Source organism: Crocodylus siamensis, chromosome 6 (assembly GCF_052110815.1).
Source record: "Crocodylus siamensis isolate JL-2025a chromosome 6, ASM5211081v1, whole genome shotgun sequence".
NCBI lineage: Eukaryota > Metazoa > Chordata > Crocodylia > Crocodylidae > Crocodylus > Crocodylus siamensis.
This window is the reverse complement of record NC_143400.1, coordinates 2,164,003-2,181,712: the sequence shown is the minus strand read 5'-3', so window position 1 is coordinate 2,181,712 and position 17,710 is coordinate 2,164,003. Positions and strand designations below refer to the sequence as shown.

Genomic DNA, 17,710 nt, shown 5'->3' with positions numbered 1-17,710 from the left:
AGTGTGCCACAGGCCACGCCGCAGTGCATGCTGGGAGCCGGCACCTGGACAGGCCACCGTGCTCCCCCTGCCACAGCGCAGTGCATGCTGGGAGCCGACGTCGCCGTGGCTCGTGGTGCGCAGCCTGCCCCGCCGCCATGCATGCTGGGAGGTGGCGTGTGCGTGGGGCCCAGCCGTGGAGCCAAGGCTGGCAGCGCGCCATGGCACAGGCCCTGAGGGCCACTGCACCTGGCCGGCCCTGCCACGGGGAGTGGGCCCCGCCTGCATGGGGGCCTCCTGCCCTGCCTCAGTTTCCCCCACACTGGGTCATGGCTGTGGGGAGAAGTCCTGCTGCAGGCGCTGGCCACGGGTCAGGGAGTTCCACACAGCCACCCCCTATCCCCAGCTCCAGTGGGGGGGTCGTGCACCGGGAGGGCACCGCTGCCACGGCCACGGGGGGTGGGCCGGTGCCAGGTGGTCACAGGGGTGGGGGCTGGGTTCTGTCCCTGCCACCGCTCCCCCGCCGTGGCCCCCCGGCTGGGGTGGGGGGAAGCACTGGGGGACACTACCGCCTTTTTATAGAAAAATTTTAATCCGGAGCAGGTGGTTGTACATGGGGGGGAGGGGGGGCGACTGCCAAGGGGCATTAACCCCTTGTCTCCCAGGAAGCACTCAGAGTCGGGGGGCGGGCCCAGGTTCCCCCCCGTGATCGAGGGCAGTAAGTGCAACCCCCCCCTCCAGGCCCTCCAATAAATACATCCCCTGCCCCCGCTGCCCTGGCCGGATCGGGGCCAGGATCCGGCCAGGGCTCAGGCGCGGCTGCGGCCGGGGACCGGGGCGGGCAGGCAGCGCTGCCCGGGGCCGGCTGGGACGTGGCCCCGGGGACAGAGGCAGCGGTAGGAGCCGTCCGTGTTGAGGCAGCGGCCGAGCGGGCAGGGCGGGGGGGCGGCCTCCGAGCACTCATCCACGTCTGGGGGGAAGAAGTCAAGGTCGAGGTCACGGGTGGGGTGACAGCAAGGGGCAGGGGGGACCCCACAGGCACTGGGGCAGCGTTCGGGGGCCGGGGGTCTCACCCAGGCAGGCCATGCGGGTGGTGTCCAGGCGGTAGCCAGGGTAGCAGTCGCAGGTGTAGCCCTCGGGCACCCGCACGCAGCGCCCGTTCTCGCAGCCGCTCAGCACCCCGCACTCCTCCTGCAGCCCCTCCAGCGGCTCCAGCCGGTCTACGGGGACAGGGGAGTCAGCAGCTCCGGGATCTCCCCCCTGCCCAGACCCCTCCCACGGCCCCAGCACTCACCGCTCTCACTGGCCCGGCCCGGGCGCTCGCCAGCGTCACGGGCCGGGTAGCGCCAGGGGGGTCCGCGGGGGCGCGGGAAGGGCCCCGGGGGCTCGGCTGGGCGGGCGTCCACGTAGGCCAGGTCCTCAAAGTCGGGGGCCTCATAGGGTTGGGGGCCGTAGAGGGCATCGCGCGGCCCCCCGTAGCTGCCCAGCGGGTAGGGGTCGTAGTCGGGGCGCGGCGGCCCCCGGGCTGGGGACCCCGGGAAGAATTCGGGGCCGTAGGGCAGCCCGTAGCCTGGCGCCAGCTCGGGGCCATACTCGTAGGGCAGCCCCAGGCCGGGCCGTGCCGCGCTGTAGCTGGGGGGCCGCAGCACATTGCACAGCAGCTCGAAGTCATCTATGGGGGGGAGACGTCAGCAGGGGATGAGGGGACTCCCCTCAGGCTCCGCAGCCCTGGGTTCAAGTCCTGCCAGGGCCATAGGAGCAGGCTCTGGGGGTGCCCATGGAGGCTGGGGGCCGTATCTTGTGGGGCGGGGGTCTCACCGGAGTCGCGGTCGGGGCAGAGGGCGCAATCCATGCCCCAGGCCTCGCCGTAGACGCAGCAGCACTCGGTGTAGGTGACCTGCCGGTCCAGGCGCGGGCGGCCACACACCAGGTCGGGGCCGACCTCCTGCCAGCACACCGCCTGGTTGGCATCTGGAGGGGTGGAATATCATGGTCACGGTGAGCAGGGAGCGTGCCTGAGTGCACACGTGTAACCCTGTACATACGTGCCACCCGGCAGGGCTCACCCAGGGCCTGGCTGTCGTTGGCCACGCAGCGGCGCTGGGAGGGGTCCAGCACCAGCGGGGCCTGGCAGGAGCAGTAGTAGGAGCCCACGGTGTTCACGCAGCGTCCGCCCACGCACGCCTCGGCCTCCTCGTCCTGGCACTCGTCGTTATCTGGGTCCGCGGCACAGGGGAGGGGGATCAGTTGGTCCCTGTCACCCATCCCAGCATGTAGGGTCAGGGTCAGAGTCAGGGTCAGGGGTCTCACCGACGCACTCCAGCTGCTCCCTCTCGTAGTAGTAGCCGCTGGGGCAGTAGCAGGCATAGCCGGGCACCTTGTTCACGCACACGCCGCCCATGCACGCGTGCGGGCCAAACAGTACGCACTCGTCCACGTCTATACGGGGGACGCGTGTCAGCCGCCCGTCCTGAGAGTCCGGGACCCCTCCCCTCCACCCTGCCTTGGCGGCACCCACCTGCGAGAGCACCGTGGGGTCCGGAGGCCACGATGCCGCCGATCCCGGGGCACAGGGCCTGGTACTGCGCTGGAGCAGAGTACAGCGGGTGTCAGGGAGTCTCCTCCCCAGAGCCCCCTTCTCTGCTGTCCCCAAGCCGGGGAAGAACCCAGGTGGCCGAGTGCCCAACTGCCCACGCGCCGACCCGACCCAGACTGCCCTTCCGGAGATAGAGACAGACCCAGGCATCCGAGTTCCCAGCTGCCCGTGCTCAGGCGTGCTGGCTGCCCTCCCAGAGCTGGGGGGGAACCCAGGCGTCCAGGCTCCCAGCTCCCCCGCTCAGACCCAGACTGCCCTCCCGGAGATGGGAAAGAACCCAGGCGTCCAGGCTCCCAGCCTCGTGCTTAGCCCCGCCGAATGTCTTTCCGGAGCTGGGGAAGGACCCAGGCTTCCGGGACAAACCAGAGGCCAAGTCCTCTCTAAGCCCCCCTGTACCTGAGCCACGGGTGGGACAAGGCCGTGTGCTGCACTCAGGGCCCCAGCCGCCGCCCAGGGTGCAGCAGCACTCCTGCCGTGTGGTGTTCCAGGCCAGCAGCCCCCCACAGCCCTGGCGGTAGCACTCCCGCCGTACCCCCTCCCCGAGCACCGGCATCGGCTCCGGCTCCACCCGCAGCTGGGGAGGCTCCGGGCGGCTGGGCAGAGCTGTGAGAGAAAGAGAGAGGCAAGGCAGGGATGCAGCCCCTATAGAGTCCCACCCCAGGCCAGGCGCAGCCCCCCACATCTGCTCCAGTGCTGCCCCGCAAGCCCTACCAGCGCCAGGGGGGTGGGTGCAGCGCCCCGTCATGGGATCGAACTCCTGGTCGCTGCTGGGGCAGAGGCAGAGGAAGGAGCCCTCCACGTTCTCGCACAGCTCAGCCCCGCACACGCCCTGCAGTGTCTCACACTCATTCACGTCTGCAGGGTGGGGAGGGGTGGTGATCATGGTGAGCCACAGCCCTGATCCTTCTCCCCAATTCTTCCCCTCGGCCTCCCATGCCCCATACCCTGGCAGTGGTGCCCATCGCGGGCGATCTCATAGCCCTGGTCGCACACGCACTGGAAGGAGCCGGGCAGGTTGTGGCAGACAGCGTGGACCCCGCACCGTGTTCCATTGGTGCACTCGTCCACATCTGCAATGAGCGTGGCACTTGTCACCCAGGACCCGGCGTGCGTGGGGGCTGTGACCCCAGTCCTGTGGCCGTTGATCTCCCCTCTACCCTGCCAGCCATAGTCCCAGCCCCTGCCTGTGCCACAGCAGGCACTCACCGTGGCACTGGCTGCCAGGGCCAGGCTCGTAGCCAGGGTCACAGGGGGCCATGCAGCGGTAGGAGCCGGGCAGGTTTTGGCAGCGCTGGGCGCCACAGAGGTGCGCCCCATAGGTCTCGCACTCGTCCACGTCTGTGGGAGACACGCTCAGGGCCCAGCCGTGGCGGCAGTGTGGCATGGCTGGGAGCTCAGAGCTGGAGGGATGTGGTCGGGGGAAAGTGGCCAAGGGGACGTGGCTGGCTACCACCATGCAGGAGCCCTGCCCCCCTGCGTGGTAGGCACTCACCATGGCACTGGCCATTGGAGCCGGCTTGGTAGCCAGGGTCGCAGTCAGCCACACAGCGGTAGGAGCCAGGCAGGTTCTCACAGCGCTGGGCACCACACAGGGCATCCCTGTAGTCCTGGCACTCGTCCACGTCTGGGGGGGCGGTGGTCAGGGGAGGGGGATGCACAGGCATGGGGCAGCCGTGGCACCCTGGCATCCAGGCCGCCTCCCCGCCCCCCCACACTCACCCTGGCAGTTGGTCTTGTCGGGGCCGGCGCGGAAGCCGGCTGGGCAGTAGCAGTCGAAGGAGCCCTCAGTGTTGACACAGCGGCCACCCTCACAGGCCCCCCCTCGCCGGCACTCGTCCACGTCTGCAGGGAGACAGTGTCAGCGGGGCCAGGCCCACCCCCACCACTGAAGACCCATCCCCCGAGGTCCCAGACACCTGGGCTCTCCCCATATCCACATGAGAGAGGGGCAAAGCCTCCACCCCCTCTGTAGCTGCAATGCAAAGACCCGGGACATCTGGGTTCCCCGTCCCTATGCCTGGCCTCTCCGTTCCTACAACAGGCTGCTGTGCCCCCAACACCTGGGTCACTTGTCCCTCTGCCCGGGGCCGTGCCCAGGGGCTCGTACCAAGGCAGGAGGCACCGTCGGGTGTGGCGGCGAAGCCCTGGGCGCACAGGCAGGTGTAGGAGCCATCAGCGTTGAGGCACTCGCCGTGGGGGAAGCAGAAGTCGCCTTCCAGGCACTCGTTCACATCTGCAGGCAGCGAGGGCAGGTTAGTGGGGCCCGATGCAGCCTCAGCCCTCTCCATCCCGAAACTCACCCATGCAGGGGTCGCCAGGGGCCTGGGCCCGGTACCCGGGGCGGCACTCGCAGCGGAAGGATCCGGCTGTGTTGGTGCAGCGACCGTGGAGGCCGCAGGGGGTGCCTGCCGCGCACTCGTCCACATCTGCCACAGGAAGGGCAAAATCAAGGTCAGGGGGGCAGAGCCAGCATAGGGGGCTTTGTGGCTGTGCTCAGCTCCGGCCCACGCGGTGCAGCCCCTCACCCTGGCACTCGGCCTGCCGGGCGCCAGCGCGGTAGCCCTCGGGGCAGAGGCAGCGGTAGGCGCCGGGCAGGTTCTCGCAGCTACCGGCGCCGCAGGGCGGGCGGGCGTCGCGGCACTCGTCCACGTCTGCCAACGAGCAGGGGGAGGCCCTGGTCCCGCGTGCCCGGGAACAGGGCCCCGGAAGGGGTGCACGCCTAGTGCTGTGCACTTCCCCGGGGCAGTGCCAGCTCCCGGCTCCACCCTGTCCCCCTCTCCCCACTCTCACCAGTGCAGTCGGTGGCACCGGGGCCGGGCTGGAAGCCGGAGGGGCAGGTGCAGCGGTAGCTGCCGGGCAGGTTCTGGCAGCGCCCCGGCTCGCAGGGGCTGTCCGCGCACTCGTCCACATCTGCAAGGCACAGGGACCCCGTTATTGTCACAAATACAGGCAGGGCTGGGGGTGCCCCTCTCCCCGGTCTCCTCCTGCCCTGGGGAGGGTTGGGGGGGGTCTCTCACCCAGGCAGTCGGTGGCGCCAGGGCTGGGCTGGTAGCCAGCGGGGCAGGCGCAGCGGTAGCTGCCGGCCGCGTTCTCGCAGCGCCCGGGGGCGCAGGGCCGGGGGCTCCGGGCGCACTCATCGATGTCTGCGGGCACCGGGGGGGGTGAGCTCCTGGCCCAGCTCCTCCCGACCCCCCGGCCCTGTCAGGCACTACCTGAGCAGCTGGTGCCGGCGGCGTTGGCGCGGTAGCCGGCGGGGCAGGCACAGCGGTAGGAGCCGGGCGTGTTCTCGCAGCGCCCGTGGGCGCAGGGCCGGGGGCTCTGGGCGCACTCGTCCACGTCTGCGGGCACCAGGGAGGCGGTGAGCAAGCTCCCGGGGACCCAGGTGCCCGGGCCCCCCCTACCCCCGTCCCGTCTCACCCAGGCAGCGGGTGCTGGTGGGGTCGGCGCGGTAGCCGGGGTCGCAGGCGCAGCGGAAGCTGCCCACCGTGTTCTCGCAGCGGCCGTGGGCACAGGGCCGGGGGCTGCGCCGGCACTCGTCCACGTCTGCCGGGCCAGGCGCACCGCGGGCACGCGGGTGAGGCCCGGCCCCGACATCCCCCCCACTCCAAGTACCCCACGGCCAGTGGAGTCCCCCCGGCGCTGCCCGCCCCCAGCACCCCGCTCACCGATGCAGTGGGTGCCCTGAGTGCTGAGCCAGTAGCCGGGGTGGCACAGGCAGGTGTAGCCGCCCTGCCGGGGCACGCAGCGCCCGGGGCCGCAGATCTGCGGGTTGCGCTCGCACACGGAGCCACCGGGTGCTGTAGACACAGCTGGGCTGGGGGAGGGCTGCTCTCTCTGGACCCCAAAGCCGCCTCCCCCCCCCCCCCCCCATGCCACATCCTACCTGGGGCCGGTGGTGCAGTGGGCACTGCGGGGGTCTGTGGCTCTGGCTTTGGCCCGGCTGTGGGAGGAGGGGTCCAGTCGGCTGCAAAGACACGCGGGCAGAGGTGAGGGCTGGGGGGTGTATCCACATCATGCCCCGCTGTGGGAGATGGGGGCACTCACGGACAGGGCCGGGGGCGGTGGGACCAGGCAGGCGGGGGCGCGGCGGGCGGCCGACGGGCACACGGGGCAGGTCGTGGCCCAGGTAGCGGGTGTCGTAGCGCAGGTCAGAGGCTGAGTAATGGTAGCCGGGTCCGGCCGGGCAGATCTCCTTGAAGCCCTCTGCAACAGAGGAAGGGGCAGGCACGAGCGTGGAGCCCAGGTGTCCTGGCCCCCCGAGGCCAGGATGGACCCCAGGAGTCTGGCCTCCCCGCCCCGCTCACCGGAGCCGGCGGGGGGGCAGCGCTCGCAAGGGCGCCCCCAGGCCTTGCCGACGCGGCTGCAGCAGCAGATCTGCTTGGTGATGTTGCGCAGCGTGGGCAGAGCGCAGGCGCCGTCACGCAGCACGCGGAAGCACGGGCCCTTGGCCTCCGAGATCACCTGGTGGGCTGACACCAAGGCCGGCGTGGACGGGGGGGCGCGGGGCCCACCTCCACCCAGGATCGGGCCTGGATCGGGGCCACCCCAGGCGAGTCCCGCACGTGGCCAGTCGGGGCGCTGGGGGTGGAGGTGCCCAAACCCCTGCAGCCCCGGGCTGGCCCCACTCTGGCGCCCCCACCCGGTGCCCCCCACCCGGGCTCACAGATGCAGCTGCTGCGCGCCGAGTCGAGCAGGAAGCCGGTGTGGCAGAGGCAGGCGAAGCTGCCGCGCGTGTTGGTGCAGACGCCGTTCTGGCAGAACCTGCCCTCCGCACACTCGTCCACGTCTGGGGACAGCGTCAGGGGTCAGGCACCCTTTCTGGGGATGCTCGTGGTTGCTTGTGACCCGAGACCACCCCCGCCGGCCCCAACTCACCCACACAGGACCCGTTCAGGCGCCGGAAGCCTGGGGGGCACGGAGCCGCCTGTGGGCCCAGAGCTGGCGCCGGAGCTGCAAGCAGAGCGAGCGGGGTCAGCACCGGGCACGACGCCTCCCCGTGGCTCCATGCCCGGCCCGGTCCCTCTCACCCGGCTCGGTGGCGCACGGCTGGCACTCGTGGACACCCCAGGCCACGCCGGTGCCGCGGCAGCAGATCTCTCGGGTGCGCAGGCCAGGCACGGGCGAGCTACACTGCAGGGGCAAGGGGCAAGGGTCAGTGGCAGGACTACCCCCCCGCAACATGCATGCATGCGTCATGAAACACACAGGCACTCCAGGACAGCACGCCAGGTCACGGGGCAGCCGGGTGCGGGTGCCCCCACGCGTGGGCAATGACAGCAACAGTGGTACCTCTCCATCGTGGAGGCGCCGGAAGCAGTAGCCAAAGCCGGCGTCCTCACCGTAGCCGGGACCGCGGGCGCGGGGGCTGCTCTGAGCCAGGACGCGGTAGGGCGCGGGGGGGCGGGTGCTGCCCCGGGGTGCCGGCGCCGGCTCCAGGACCCGCGCCACCTCATGGATAGTGATCGAGGCTTCGGGCGGGTGCTCCACATGCACGTTCACCAGCGATGCCGCGCCTGGAGGGGCAAGGGTGCAGAGCTGTGCCCCCCAGCCCCAGCTGTCCCCCCCCGGCCCATGTCCCCACGCTCCCCTTTACCGTCGCGCTCCTCCACATGGTTACGCAGGGGCAGGGTGTAGACGGACTTGGTGAGGGGCTGCACGCCCTGCTCCGTGCGGCCTGGCGGAGGGGGGGGATCTGGGGGGGCCTCGTGCTTGGTGCGGTTGGCCGGCAGCTGGCAGAACTTGCCGGTGAAGCCGGGGGGGCAGAGGCAGGCGTCGGGTTTGGTGCAGACCCCACCATTGCGGCAGATCAGCGGGCACAGGACTGCGGGGCACAGGGGGCCTGGCTCAGGGTGGGGGCAGGGGTTCCCCCCCCCCAGAGAAAGCCCCCCAGCTCAGGCCCTGCGGGTTGGGAGTGAGGGGCACCAGCAGGACTGTTCCCGCCGCCCCCCCCAGGCTCCCACTCTGCAGACACCAGCTGTGGGGGGGAGGGGGGCTGGAGCCAGATGTTCCTCCAGTGGCTCCGGTGTTAACCCATGGTGTGCCAGGAGGCTGTGCCTGAGCCCCCCCTCCGCCCAGCAACAGCTGCCCAAACACCTGGGTCCCACAGGGCAGAGACGGGGATGCCAGAGCCACCACCCCCGACCCCACGCCGGGGCCGAGGCTGGGGCAGCTCGTGTCACCTCGGGCAGGCCTGTGCTCTGGGAGACCCTGCGGGGACCCAGTGCCACAGCTGGGAGCAGCTGGGAACTGGGGAGGGGCGGGGGGCGCTGGGACGAGGCCCAGGGACCAGCTGCCGGCCAGGCCACGGCACAGCTCCCCAGGGCACGTGGGAGGGGAGGCGTCGTGCCCTCGCGCCCACGCCCTGCGGCCGGGCACACAGAGCCCCATGCAGCTCGGGCACGGGGCCTTGCGGGGGGGTCCCTGGGGCACCCGACGGAGAACCCCGGCGTCCAGGCACCCAAGCAATGACCCCCTTCCCTGAGTGCCGCCGGGGGGAGAGCCCACGAGGACTCCCTTCCCCTTCCCCTCCCAGGCACCCGGGCTCCCAGCCACCCCCGGCCCCCGAGCCGGAGACACAACCCAGGCGTCCGGCCGGCGCAGGTGGCTCGGCTCCAGCCCATGTTTGGGGCCCGTGTTTATCTTCCCAATTCCCAGTCCGTGCCCCCGGAGGAGGCAGCCTGGGCGGGTCCTGGCCAGAGCGGGAGCCGGGGAGGGGCACGGCCCCGAGCTGGGGGATGAGCTCATGCTTCAGCGTGGGTGGGAGCCGCGGCCGCCGCGCCCGAGCCCCCCGCAGAGCCCGCGCTGGGGCAAAGCCCGGCACCCACCCCGGGGGCATCGAGCCCCTCACCCTGGCGCCCGGCGCGGCAGGTGCACGGCGCCCGGCGGACGAGGCGAGGCGCGGCCGCGGGCCCGACGCCCGCGGGTACTCACAGACGCGGAAGCCCTGGCGGGCGGCGCCGGGGTCGCCGCTGTAGAGGGCGGTGGCGTTGCCGCGGGCGCAGTGCGTTGTGCAGCGGTGCCCGGCGCAGCGCAGCTGGCACACGGCGGGCGTGAAGAGCACGCGCAGCCGGGCGCCGCCCTGCCCCGCCGCCAGCCGCGCCGCCAGCGCCAGCAGCGCCAGCGCGGCGGCAGGCGCCAGGCGGGCAGCGCCGGGACCGGCCATGCCGCAGCCGCAGCCGGAGCGACGCGCGCGGAGCCCGTCGGCCGCGAGTGCCCGAGCCCGAGCTGAGCCCAGCGCGGCCGAGGACTGGGACCAGCGCCAGGGACAGACGCCTGCGCCCGCCCGCCGCCGCGTTAACTCTTCGGCGTCCCGGGCGCCCCCCGCACCCGCCCCCCCCCCCCAGCCCCCAGGGGGGACCGCCCAGAGCCCGGATGCCTGGGGTCTCCCCCAGCGCTAGGAGGGGAGCGGGCCCCACAGGGGCCTGGAGCCCAGATGCCTGGGTCCTCTGAGGAGTTGGGGTCTGGGGGGGTGAGAGCATGGGGGGGCTTCCCCAGTGCTGGGGGGGGAGCAGGGTTGAGTGGTTAGAGCTGTTGGGGGGGGGGGGGGTGTAGCGAGGCACCACCCCGGAACAGCCGCTCCCCACCTGCCTGTTCTGGGGCCAGCTGGGGGGGGGCATACCCCTCCTCAATGAGGTCGTGGCTGGTTACCGTGGGAAGAGCAGTGACCTCAAGAGGAGGCGGCGGTGGCAGCTGCCACCGGGGACGGCTGCCCCACACACCTCCATCCCCTCTCCCACTTACCGGGGCGCGGGGGCTGGTCCTCACGGGCGCGGGGGGGTGCCAGAGGTACCCAGCGCTGCAGCACGGCCTGGAGCTCTGCTGGCCTGGGGGGGCGGGGGTGTCAGCAGTGCATGTCCCAGAGACCCCTCAACAGGGAACCCAGGCATCCGGCCCACCCCCACCCATTTGCTACTAGGGGGCGAACCCCAGAGTCCTGCTCTAGAGAAGGGAGGGGCTGCAGGCTCGGGGGGGGGGAGCTGCGAACCAGGGGGAGGGGCAAGCTGGAAGCGGGGGCTGCCTCCCCCCCAGCTGCCGGCGACATGAGCTCAGGGCTCCGGCGCCGCCAGCCGGAAGGGCCAGGTCTGGGAACATGCTGAGGGGGGCAGATGCCCCCCCAGCCAGTGACCCGCACCCAAGGCCCATGCCCCCCTCTGTCCACCAGGGTCCCCCCCAGGGCCTGATCCACAGCAGGGGGATCCTGGCTGAGACAAGCGGGTCTATGGATCTGAACCCCGCCCCGGCTGAGAAGGGGGTGTTTAACCCTTGGCCGCCTGACCCCCAGAGCCCACCCAGCCCCACTCACGTGAGCGGCTGCCAGCGCAGGGAGGCGACGGGCCGGGGCGGGGGGCGCTCGCAGCGGCGGGGGGGGGCGGCACGGACCCCCAGGGCGGCAGCGGGGGGCACAGGCGGCTGCGGGAGACTGAGGTCAGCTGGGCCGCGACCCCCAGGACCCTGCCCTGCCCCTGCCACCCCCATACCTTGGGTGCAGCGGTGGGTCCCGGGCGCCAGGCTCCAACCAGGGCAGCAGCTGCGGCCGCACACGTGGGGGCTGCGGGGGCGAGGGGGTGAGGAGTCTGGGCCCCCATGGCAGCCCCCCCCCCCCAACAGAGTGGGGAACCCAGGAGCCCAACCACCCAGCCCTGCCAGTGCCCCACTCCCGACCCAAAAATCACTGCCCCCCCAGCACCCCCCGCCCCGACCCGCAGCCCCTGCCCCCGCTCCCTCCTAGCACCCCCCGCCCCGACCCGCAGCCCCTGCCCCGCAGCTCAGGTCTTTGTGCACAACACAAAGCGCCGGGAACGCAGCTTTGAGCAGCCGCAGCGGGTCGGGGGCAGCAGGAGCTGGAGCCCCCGGGCCTGTGACCCCCAGGGCAGGGGCACAGCGGGGGCAGCGGTGGAAGCCAGGCCAGGGCTCCTTCCCCACAGGCTTGTGATGCCGATGGAGGACACAGGGAAGCTGCCAGGATGCCCCCCATTAAGAAGACCCCGGTAATCCACTCCTGCACCCCCCATCTCTTACAGTGAGAGCCAAACCACCCTGGCTAGCGCCCCTCACCCCCGCCCCACAGCCCCCACACCCCCAACCGTCCCAGCTAGCACCCCTCGCCCCCTGCCCCCCTGGCCAGTGCCCCTCGCCTGCAGCCTCCCACACCCCCAACTGTCCCGGCTGGCGCCCCTCGCCCCCTGCCCGCCCCCGACCTGCTGCGGCTGCGAAACCGCTTAGTAACCCGAGCCGGCGGGGGAGGCACGTCCGGCCCCAGCGCTGCCCCCCCGGGGGGGCCGCAGGGCGCTGGGAGTGGGGGCGCTGGGCAGCAGCAGCATGGGGGAGAAGACCCTCCCCTTGTAGGTGGAGCTGGGACCCCAGACCCACTGGGAGGGGGGGCTCCCACACATGCCCCCCGCCATGCAGGGAAACTGAGGCAGCGGAAGCAGGGGGGGGGCACTCACCTGCCGGGGGCGGGGGTCGCGGGCCCCAGCAGCGGCAGCAGCAGCAGCAGGAGGCGGAGCGCGGGCGGGGGGGGCCACATGGCGCCAGGGCCGGATCGGGGCCGCGCTGCTCCGCCGCCGTGTCGCGGGGAGGGCGCAGGTGCGGGGCGCCGGGACCCCCCCCCCCAGCCCCGCCCCCCGCGCCAGCCCCGCCCCCGCTCGGGGCGGGCGAGTCCCGGGGACCCCCCAGCCCTGCACCCCCGACACACGTGGCAGAGGGGGGGCCGGTCCCGCCCCACTCCCCCCGCGGGGCCGATCCGCTATGATGGCCGCAGTGGGGGGCTACTCACTTCCGCCCCGCAGCCCCCCGGATGCCCCCACTAGCGCCTCTGGCTGGGGAGGTAGGGAGCCCGGGACCCCCCCAGCTAGGGATGCACCCGTTGCTATGCAACTGCCTCCCGGGACAACTACCCCCCAGCAACGGTGGGGGGGCAGGATGGGGACCAGATATGTGGGGGGGACCAGTTTGCCTGGGGCTCCCCAGCTGGGGGAGAGGCGGGGCTGGATTTCCCTGTCCCCTCCCCCACATGCGTCCACTGCTCAGGCCGGGGAAACTGAGGCACGGAGGAGGAGGAAGCCCTGCACCCCCATTAGGATGGGATCCCCCCCAGGTGAGTCCCTGCTTTAACCACTGACCCCGTGCAGATGCGTGTGTCCACCTGGACAGCCGAGCTGCCACAGGGCAGGGACACGCACACACGTTACACGCCACATGCTGTGCACAAGGCCTGGGGCAGCCCCACCCATTCCCCCCCAAATCAGGTACACGGAGCCAGGCTCGGGGATAGGGTGTATTTTCAAAGGGAAGGGGACAGAGCCTGGGGGTTCCAGGCCCCACCCCCAAAAGTGACCTCTTGTGACCTTTGTGCCCCCCCCAAAATCCAGCCCAGCTGGGGGGAGGGGGCCCCCAGTGCCCGCCCGGAACCAGGCAGACAGAGGAGGCTGGGGGATGCCCCCCCATAAGGCAACATGGGTGCAGCGCGGTCCTCAGTGTCCCGGGGGGGCCACAGGCACTTCAGAGCAGGGCTCTCCCCCCACCGGCGGGCTCAGAACGAGGTCTCGTTGAGGTGCACAGGGCTGGGGGGCGCGGGGCCAGGGGGCCGGTGGGGGGGCTGGCGCAGGGCCCGGGCCCTGCCGCGGGCCCCATCGGGCTCGGTGCTGCGGGCCAGCGCCTGGCACCTCTCCACGAAGCTGCCGCCTGCCCGCGGCTCCCCGTCCATGGTGGGCAGGGGGCTGTGGCTGCCCCAGCGCACGGGCACCTCGCGGAGCCGGGGGGCCGGCAGGCTGGCACGGGCGGGGGCCCCGGGGCCAGGTGCCCCCTTGGCGGGTTTGTCACGGACGCCGTCGCTGCCCTGGGACTGGAGGCTGAGGGGGGAGAGGGGCGGATGTCAGGGGACAGGGTGGCCGATGCAGCCTGGGGGGTGCTGCAGGCCAGGAGCGAGGGTCCCGGGCGGGGGGCCGTACCTGACGCTGGAGGCGCGGGAGGGCGTGAGGGATGCGGCCGGGCTCAGCTCCGGGGTGCGGGTCAGCGCCAGGTCACACTGCTCCAGCTGCTCCAGCAGCTCCCGCTCCGTCAGGCCCCCCGAGTCTGGGGGAGTAGAGGGGTGAGCCGTGGGGGTGAAGGCCACGGGGGGGGGGGGGCGGGGATGGGGGGGGCCCCTCACCTGGGGGCCGGCCCAGCGTCTCCACGGCCGTGGTGAGGTCCCAGGTCTGGACGGAGCCGTTGCTGTGGCCGGTGAAGAGGTAGCGGCGCGGGCGGGAGCCCAGGCGGCTCGAGCCCTCGCACTCGCGCACCGTGAAGGCCGTGATGGCGGCGCCGTCCACCGAGCGCACCTCGCAGATCCTGCGGCGCCAGAGGGGGGTGGGCTCGGGTTCGATGCCAAGATCAAGATGGGCCCCGCTCCCCCCCCAGGGCCTCGCTCACCTTTTGCCGGTGGACGAGAAACGCACGAGCACGGTGGTGGCGTCGGGCACAACCTTCTGGATGAAAACCTGCTGGTCGTCCCGCTCCCCAAAGGGGCCTGCGGGCCACGCGACCGGTCAGTCCAGCCCAGCACCCCAGGCCCCCCGCCCCGCCCCGCCAGCTCACCGATGTCGGTGCCGGCGCTGCAGCCCGCGTGCCCATCCATGGCCTCCAGCGCCAGGATCTTGAAGGAGGCCAAGGGTGTGGAGCCCGGCTGCGTGGAGATCATGCCCCGGAACCGTGTCACCGTCCATGTGCGCACGTGGTTGTTGTCGCCACAGACTGCAACCGGTGGGGCGGGGGAAACGGGGTGAGAAGGGCCGTGGCCCCCCAGTGCCCATCACCCCAGACCTCCAGCCCTGCCGGTGCTCCCAACTCCCGCCCCTTGTCCCTTCAGCCCTCCCAGTGTCCCTCACTCCCGCCCTGTGCCCCCCGCAGCCCTTACTGGAGATGAGGTGCTTCTCAGACAGCATGATCTTGGTGACGGGGCTGCGGTGCACGGTGAAGGTCTGGAAGAGCTGGGGTGCGGAGCCCACGGTCTCCGGGTGCTGCACGATGACCCGCACTGTCCCCGAGCTGGTCCCATAGGCTATTTCGATCCAGTTGCCGCTGTCGCCTGCGGGGCCCCGGGGTGGCGGGTCAAGCCATGGCCTCTGCCCAGCGCCCGAGCCCCCCTCACCACCCCTCGGCGCCTAGACACCTGGGTGGGTTCTGCAGCAATGAAAGGGGGGTGGAAACCAGGACCCCTGGGTTCCCCTAGTCCCGGGAGAACGACCAGTTCTCTGGGGGGTTAAATCCCACTGACTGGGGGGAGGGCTCTGAGCAGTTCGGGGGGAATCTTACTCGTCTTGGGGGTGAGGTAGACACTCAGTGCAGTGACGGCATCCTCGGCAGGGTCGCGGTACAGCTCCGTCACCAGCAAGTCGTTGTCCTTCATCCGCAGCGGGAACTTCTGCACGTCTGTGGGCACGGGGGGGGGGGGGGTCAGGGGGGGCGGGGCTAGGCCCTGGGGGGCCGCGGGATCCCTGCTGCACTCACCCACAGAGTAGATGGAGCCGTTGTTGCAGCCCAGCAACAGGAAAGTGCCAGCAGCGTCATAGCTGTTGATGGGGGCGACATCCTGGATCTGGGGGGCAGGAAGGGGGTGTTCAGGGGGCAGGGAGAGCCCCCCAACCCCCCCTGAGCCCCCCTCTTACCTGCCAGTGCTTGGTGACTGCGTTCCAGACGCCGATCTTGCCCGCGTGGCTGGCGGCGACCAGCTGGTTGCCTACGAAGAAGAGGGCCTCCACGGGCACGCCCAGGTGAAACACGCCTGCCCAGGGCAGGGGGGGTGTGAGCAGTGGGGGGGGGGGTGGTACTGCAATCCCCCCCACCCAGCCTGGGCTCCTCCGTGCAACCAACCCCACAGGGTCAGAAGTGAGGGGCACTGGCAGGGCTGGGGGGGCAGGGAGCTGCAGGTTGGGAGCGAGGAGCACCCACGGGTCCCCTGCCCCAGTGCCCCCCCACCTCACCGATCTCGCCGCCGCTGCCGTCGGCCTGCAGGGCCCAGAGCAGGATCTCGCTGCAGGACGCGGCTGCCACCATCTTGTCGCGGGCGCCGAGGGCGCCGCCCAGCACCCGGGCGTTCAGCGCCACGCGCTCGATGACCCAGTCCAGCCGCGGGCTGCAGAACACCTGCTGCCACCCCGACGGCTCCTGCATCCTGCAGCAAGAGCGGGGTGCTGAGATCCGGCTGGGGGCCAAGGGCGGGCGGGTGGGCGGGCGGGCGGGGGCCGCACTTACCGGTAGCAGACGAGGAACTGGGCGTAGGCCACGGCGATCCAGTTGTGGTGCCCGCACACGATGCGCACCATGCCCGGGTCAGCGCCTAGCCCTGGGGGCAGCCGGCCCGGCCCAGGTCACCACAGAGACGGGAGGAACTCCGGCGTCCGGCCCCCCCACCTCATCCTAGACCCCACAACCCCCGGCACCCCGAGAGCTGGCAGAGCACCCAGGCGTCGGGTTCCCAACCCCTCCCTGCTTGAGGGTGCAGGCCCCGCAGCCCCCCAAGACTTGCAGAGAACCCAGGCACCCGGACCCCCTGTCCTGAGCCCCTGGAGACCCCCTGAGTACCTGGCCCCAGGTTGATGCTGCGCTCCTCCAGCAGGCGCCCCAGCAGCCCGGCCTGCCCGCGGTTGGGGGGCATGGTGTGGCTGCGGCGCACGGTCACCCCGGGGCTGCCCGCCCGCGCTGCCGCTTGAGGCCCTGCCAGGCTGTGCCGGTTCTGCCGCCGGCCCGGCGGGGCTGCAGGCAGAGGGGCTGCGGTGATGGAGCCGCCCGTGACAAGGGGATGGGGCCCGAGTGCCCCCCGCCCCGGGCGCACCTACCTGGGGGGGGCAGGTACCCGTTGAAGAGGACAGTGCCGCAGGACGAGCGCTCCAGGTCCTCCAGCAGCTGCAGGCGCCGCACTGGGCGGGGGAGCAGGGATGGGGGGAGGGGGAGGGCTGAGCCCCAGATGCATCCCAGACCCCCCCGCCAGTCCAGGGCAGCCTAAGCTTGGCTCTTGACCTGCACCCCCCGCCTGGGGCAGCCTGAGCACGACCCTTGACTCCCACCGCCCAGCTCAAAGCAGCCCGAGCTTGACCCCTGACGCACCCCCCAGCCCAGGCTTAACCCCTGCCCCCTGCCCCCAACCCGGGGCGGCCCCAGCTCGACCCCTGCCCTGCTCCCTGCGCCGATGACCCCGGCACGGCCGTACCCAGCGGCGCGATCCCGTAGAACTCGGCCTCGTGCAGCAGCAGCGAGATGTCGATGCCCCTGGCGGGGGGGGGCAAGAGGGCGTTGATGTGGGGGGCCCAACAGAGACCACCCCCACCCCCACCCGCTTGCGGTGCACGGCCCCACCTGGGGTCCAGCTCCTTGGTGCGCAGGAAGTTGAGGATGGGGCCGAAGATGTCGGGGTCCCGATCAATGAAGATCTGCGGGGGGGCAGTGAGCGGGGCGGGGGTCACAGGGGCACCGTGCAGCCCCCCCCCCCCGTGTCCCCCCCCCACTCACCGCGCCCGTCTCATCCTTCAGGCTGGAGATGCGGCCGCTCAGGAGGCTGCAAGGGGGGGCAGCCGGACATCAGGGACGCCCCCGGACCCGGCTGTCCCCCCGCCCCCGCCCGAAACCGCAAACCCAGGGCGAGCCTTAATCAGCCACGCGCTGCTAATTGGCGAAGCCCGGGAGGGGCGTCGTTAGGCTCCAGGGTGAACGGGGGGTCACCTGGAGAAGAAGGAGTCCGGGGCCCAGGTCAGGGTCTGCCGGGACGTGCTGAACCTGCGGGGTCAGAGGTCAGAGGGGAAAGGGCAGGTGAGGGCGAAGGGACTCCCTTCCAGGGCATGACGTAAGAGGCGTGACGTAAGGGGGGGGTCCCACCGCCGTGACGTAGCGGGGTCACGTGGGCACTCGCCTCTTGCCCCCCACGTTGAGGTGGATCACAGCGCTATCTCCCGCCACCGCCGCCATTTCCGGCCGGAGCGGCACTTCCGGCTCCGCCGCGCCCGCCCATTGGCTCCGTCGCGCCTCTCCAGCACGCCCATTGGTCGGCGCCTCGGCTTTCCCGGCACGCATGCGCCCTGGCGCCGGGGAAGCTGTGCCCTCCCTGACCCCCCCCACTTCTTAAAGGGGCAGGAGCCCAGTTTGTGGTGGGAGGACGGGGCAAGC

The 17,710-nt window shown here is 71.9% G+C and overlaps 2 protein-coding genes across 3 annotated transcripts; both read right to left on the bottom strand.

Annotated features, from left to right (window-relative positions):
- Nucleotides 1–550: 550 nt before the first annotated feature.
- Nucleotides 551–11,256, bottom strand: LTBP4 (latent transforming growth factor beta binding protein 4). 2 transcript variants are annotated; one of them, XM_090051236.1, is made up of 32 exons: nt 11,053–11,255; nt 10,878–10,984; nt 10,316–10,398; nt 8,169–8,396; nt 7,865–8,088; nt 7,603–7,705; nt 7,451–7,525; nt 7,239–7,361; nt 6,880–7,044; nt 6,620–6,778; nt 6,459–6,539; nt 6,241–6,372; nt 5,993–6,118; nt 5,788–5,913; nt 5,593–5,718; nt 5,366–5,485; nt 5,101–5,226; nt 4,876–5,001; nt 4,683–4,808; nt 4,295–4,417; nt 4,068–4,199; nt 3,782–3,913; nt 3,520–3,645; nt 3,287–3,430; nt 2,972–3,178; nt 2,498–2,566; nt 2,290–2,418; nt 2,046–2,195; nt 1,798–1,950; nt 1,274–1,651; nt 1,053–1,199; nt 551–949 (listed from the first exon to the last, which is right to left on the bottom strand). In XM_090051236.1, the coding sequence occupies exons 1-32, from the start codon at nt 11,158–11,160 to the stop codon at nt 789–791; spliced, it is 4,515 nt and encodes a 1,504-aa protein (XP_089907362.1). In that variant the 5' UTR covers nt 11,161–11,255; the 3' UTR covers nt 551–788. The 2 variants fall into 2 exon arrangements, with proteins under 2 accessions (XP_089907362.1, XP_089907363.1); XM_090051237.1 differs by lacking the exon at nt 5,101–5,226 and having other exon boundaries at nt 11,053–11,256.
- A 1,582-nt stretch (nt 11,257–12,838) lies between these two features.
- On the bottom strand, nt 12,839–17,592 carry SHKBP1 (SH3KBP1 binding protein 1). Its single transcript, XM_090051241.1, has 18 exons — nt 17,457–17,592; nt 17,270–17,323; nt 17,060–17,105; nt 16,907–16,980; nt 16,761–16,819; nt 16,390–16,470; nt 16,136–16,306; nt 15,806–15,896; nt 15,535–15,725; nt 15,220–15,335; nt 15,062–15,149; nt 14,867–14,983; nt 14,469–14,639; nt 14,150–14,305; nt 13,985–14,081; nt 13,725–13,903; nt 13,525–13,648; nt 12,839–13,425 (listed from the first exon to the last, which is right to left on the bottom strand). Exons 1-18 carry the CDS (start codon nt 17,510–17,512, stop codon nt 13,107–13,109), a joined length of 2,190 nt encoding a protein of 729 aa, XP_089907367.1. The 5' UTR covers nt 17,513–17,592; the 3' UTR covers nt 12,839–13,106.
- Between the last annotated feature and the right edge of the window lie 118 nt (nt 17,593–17,710).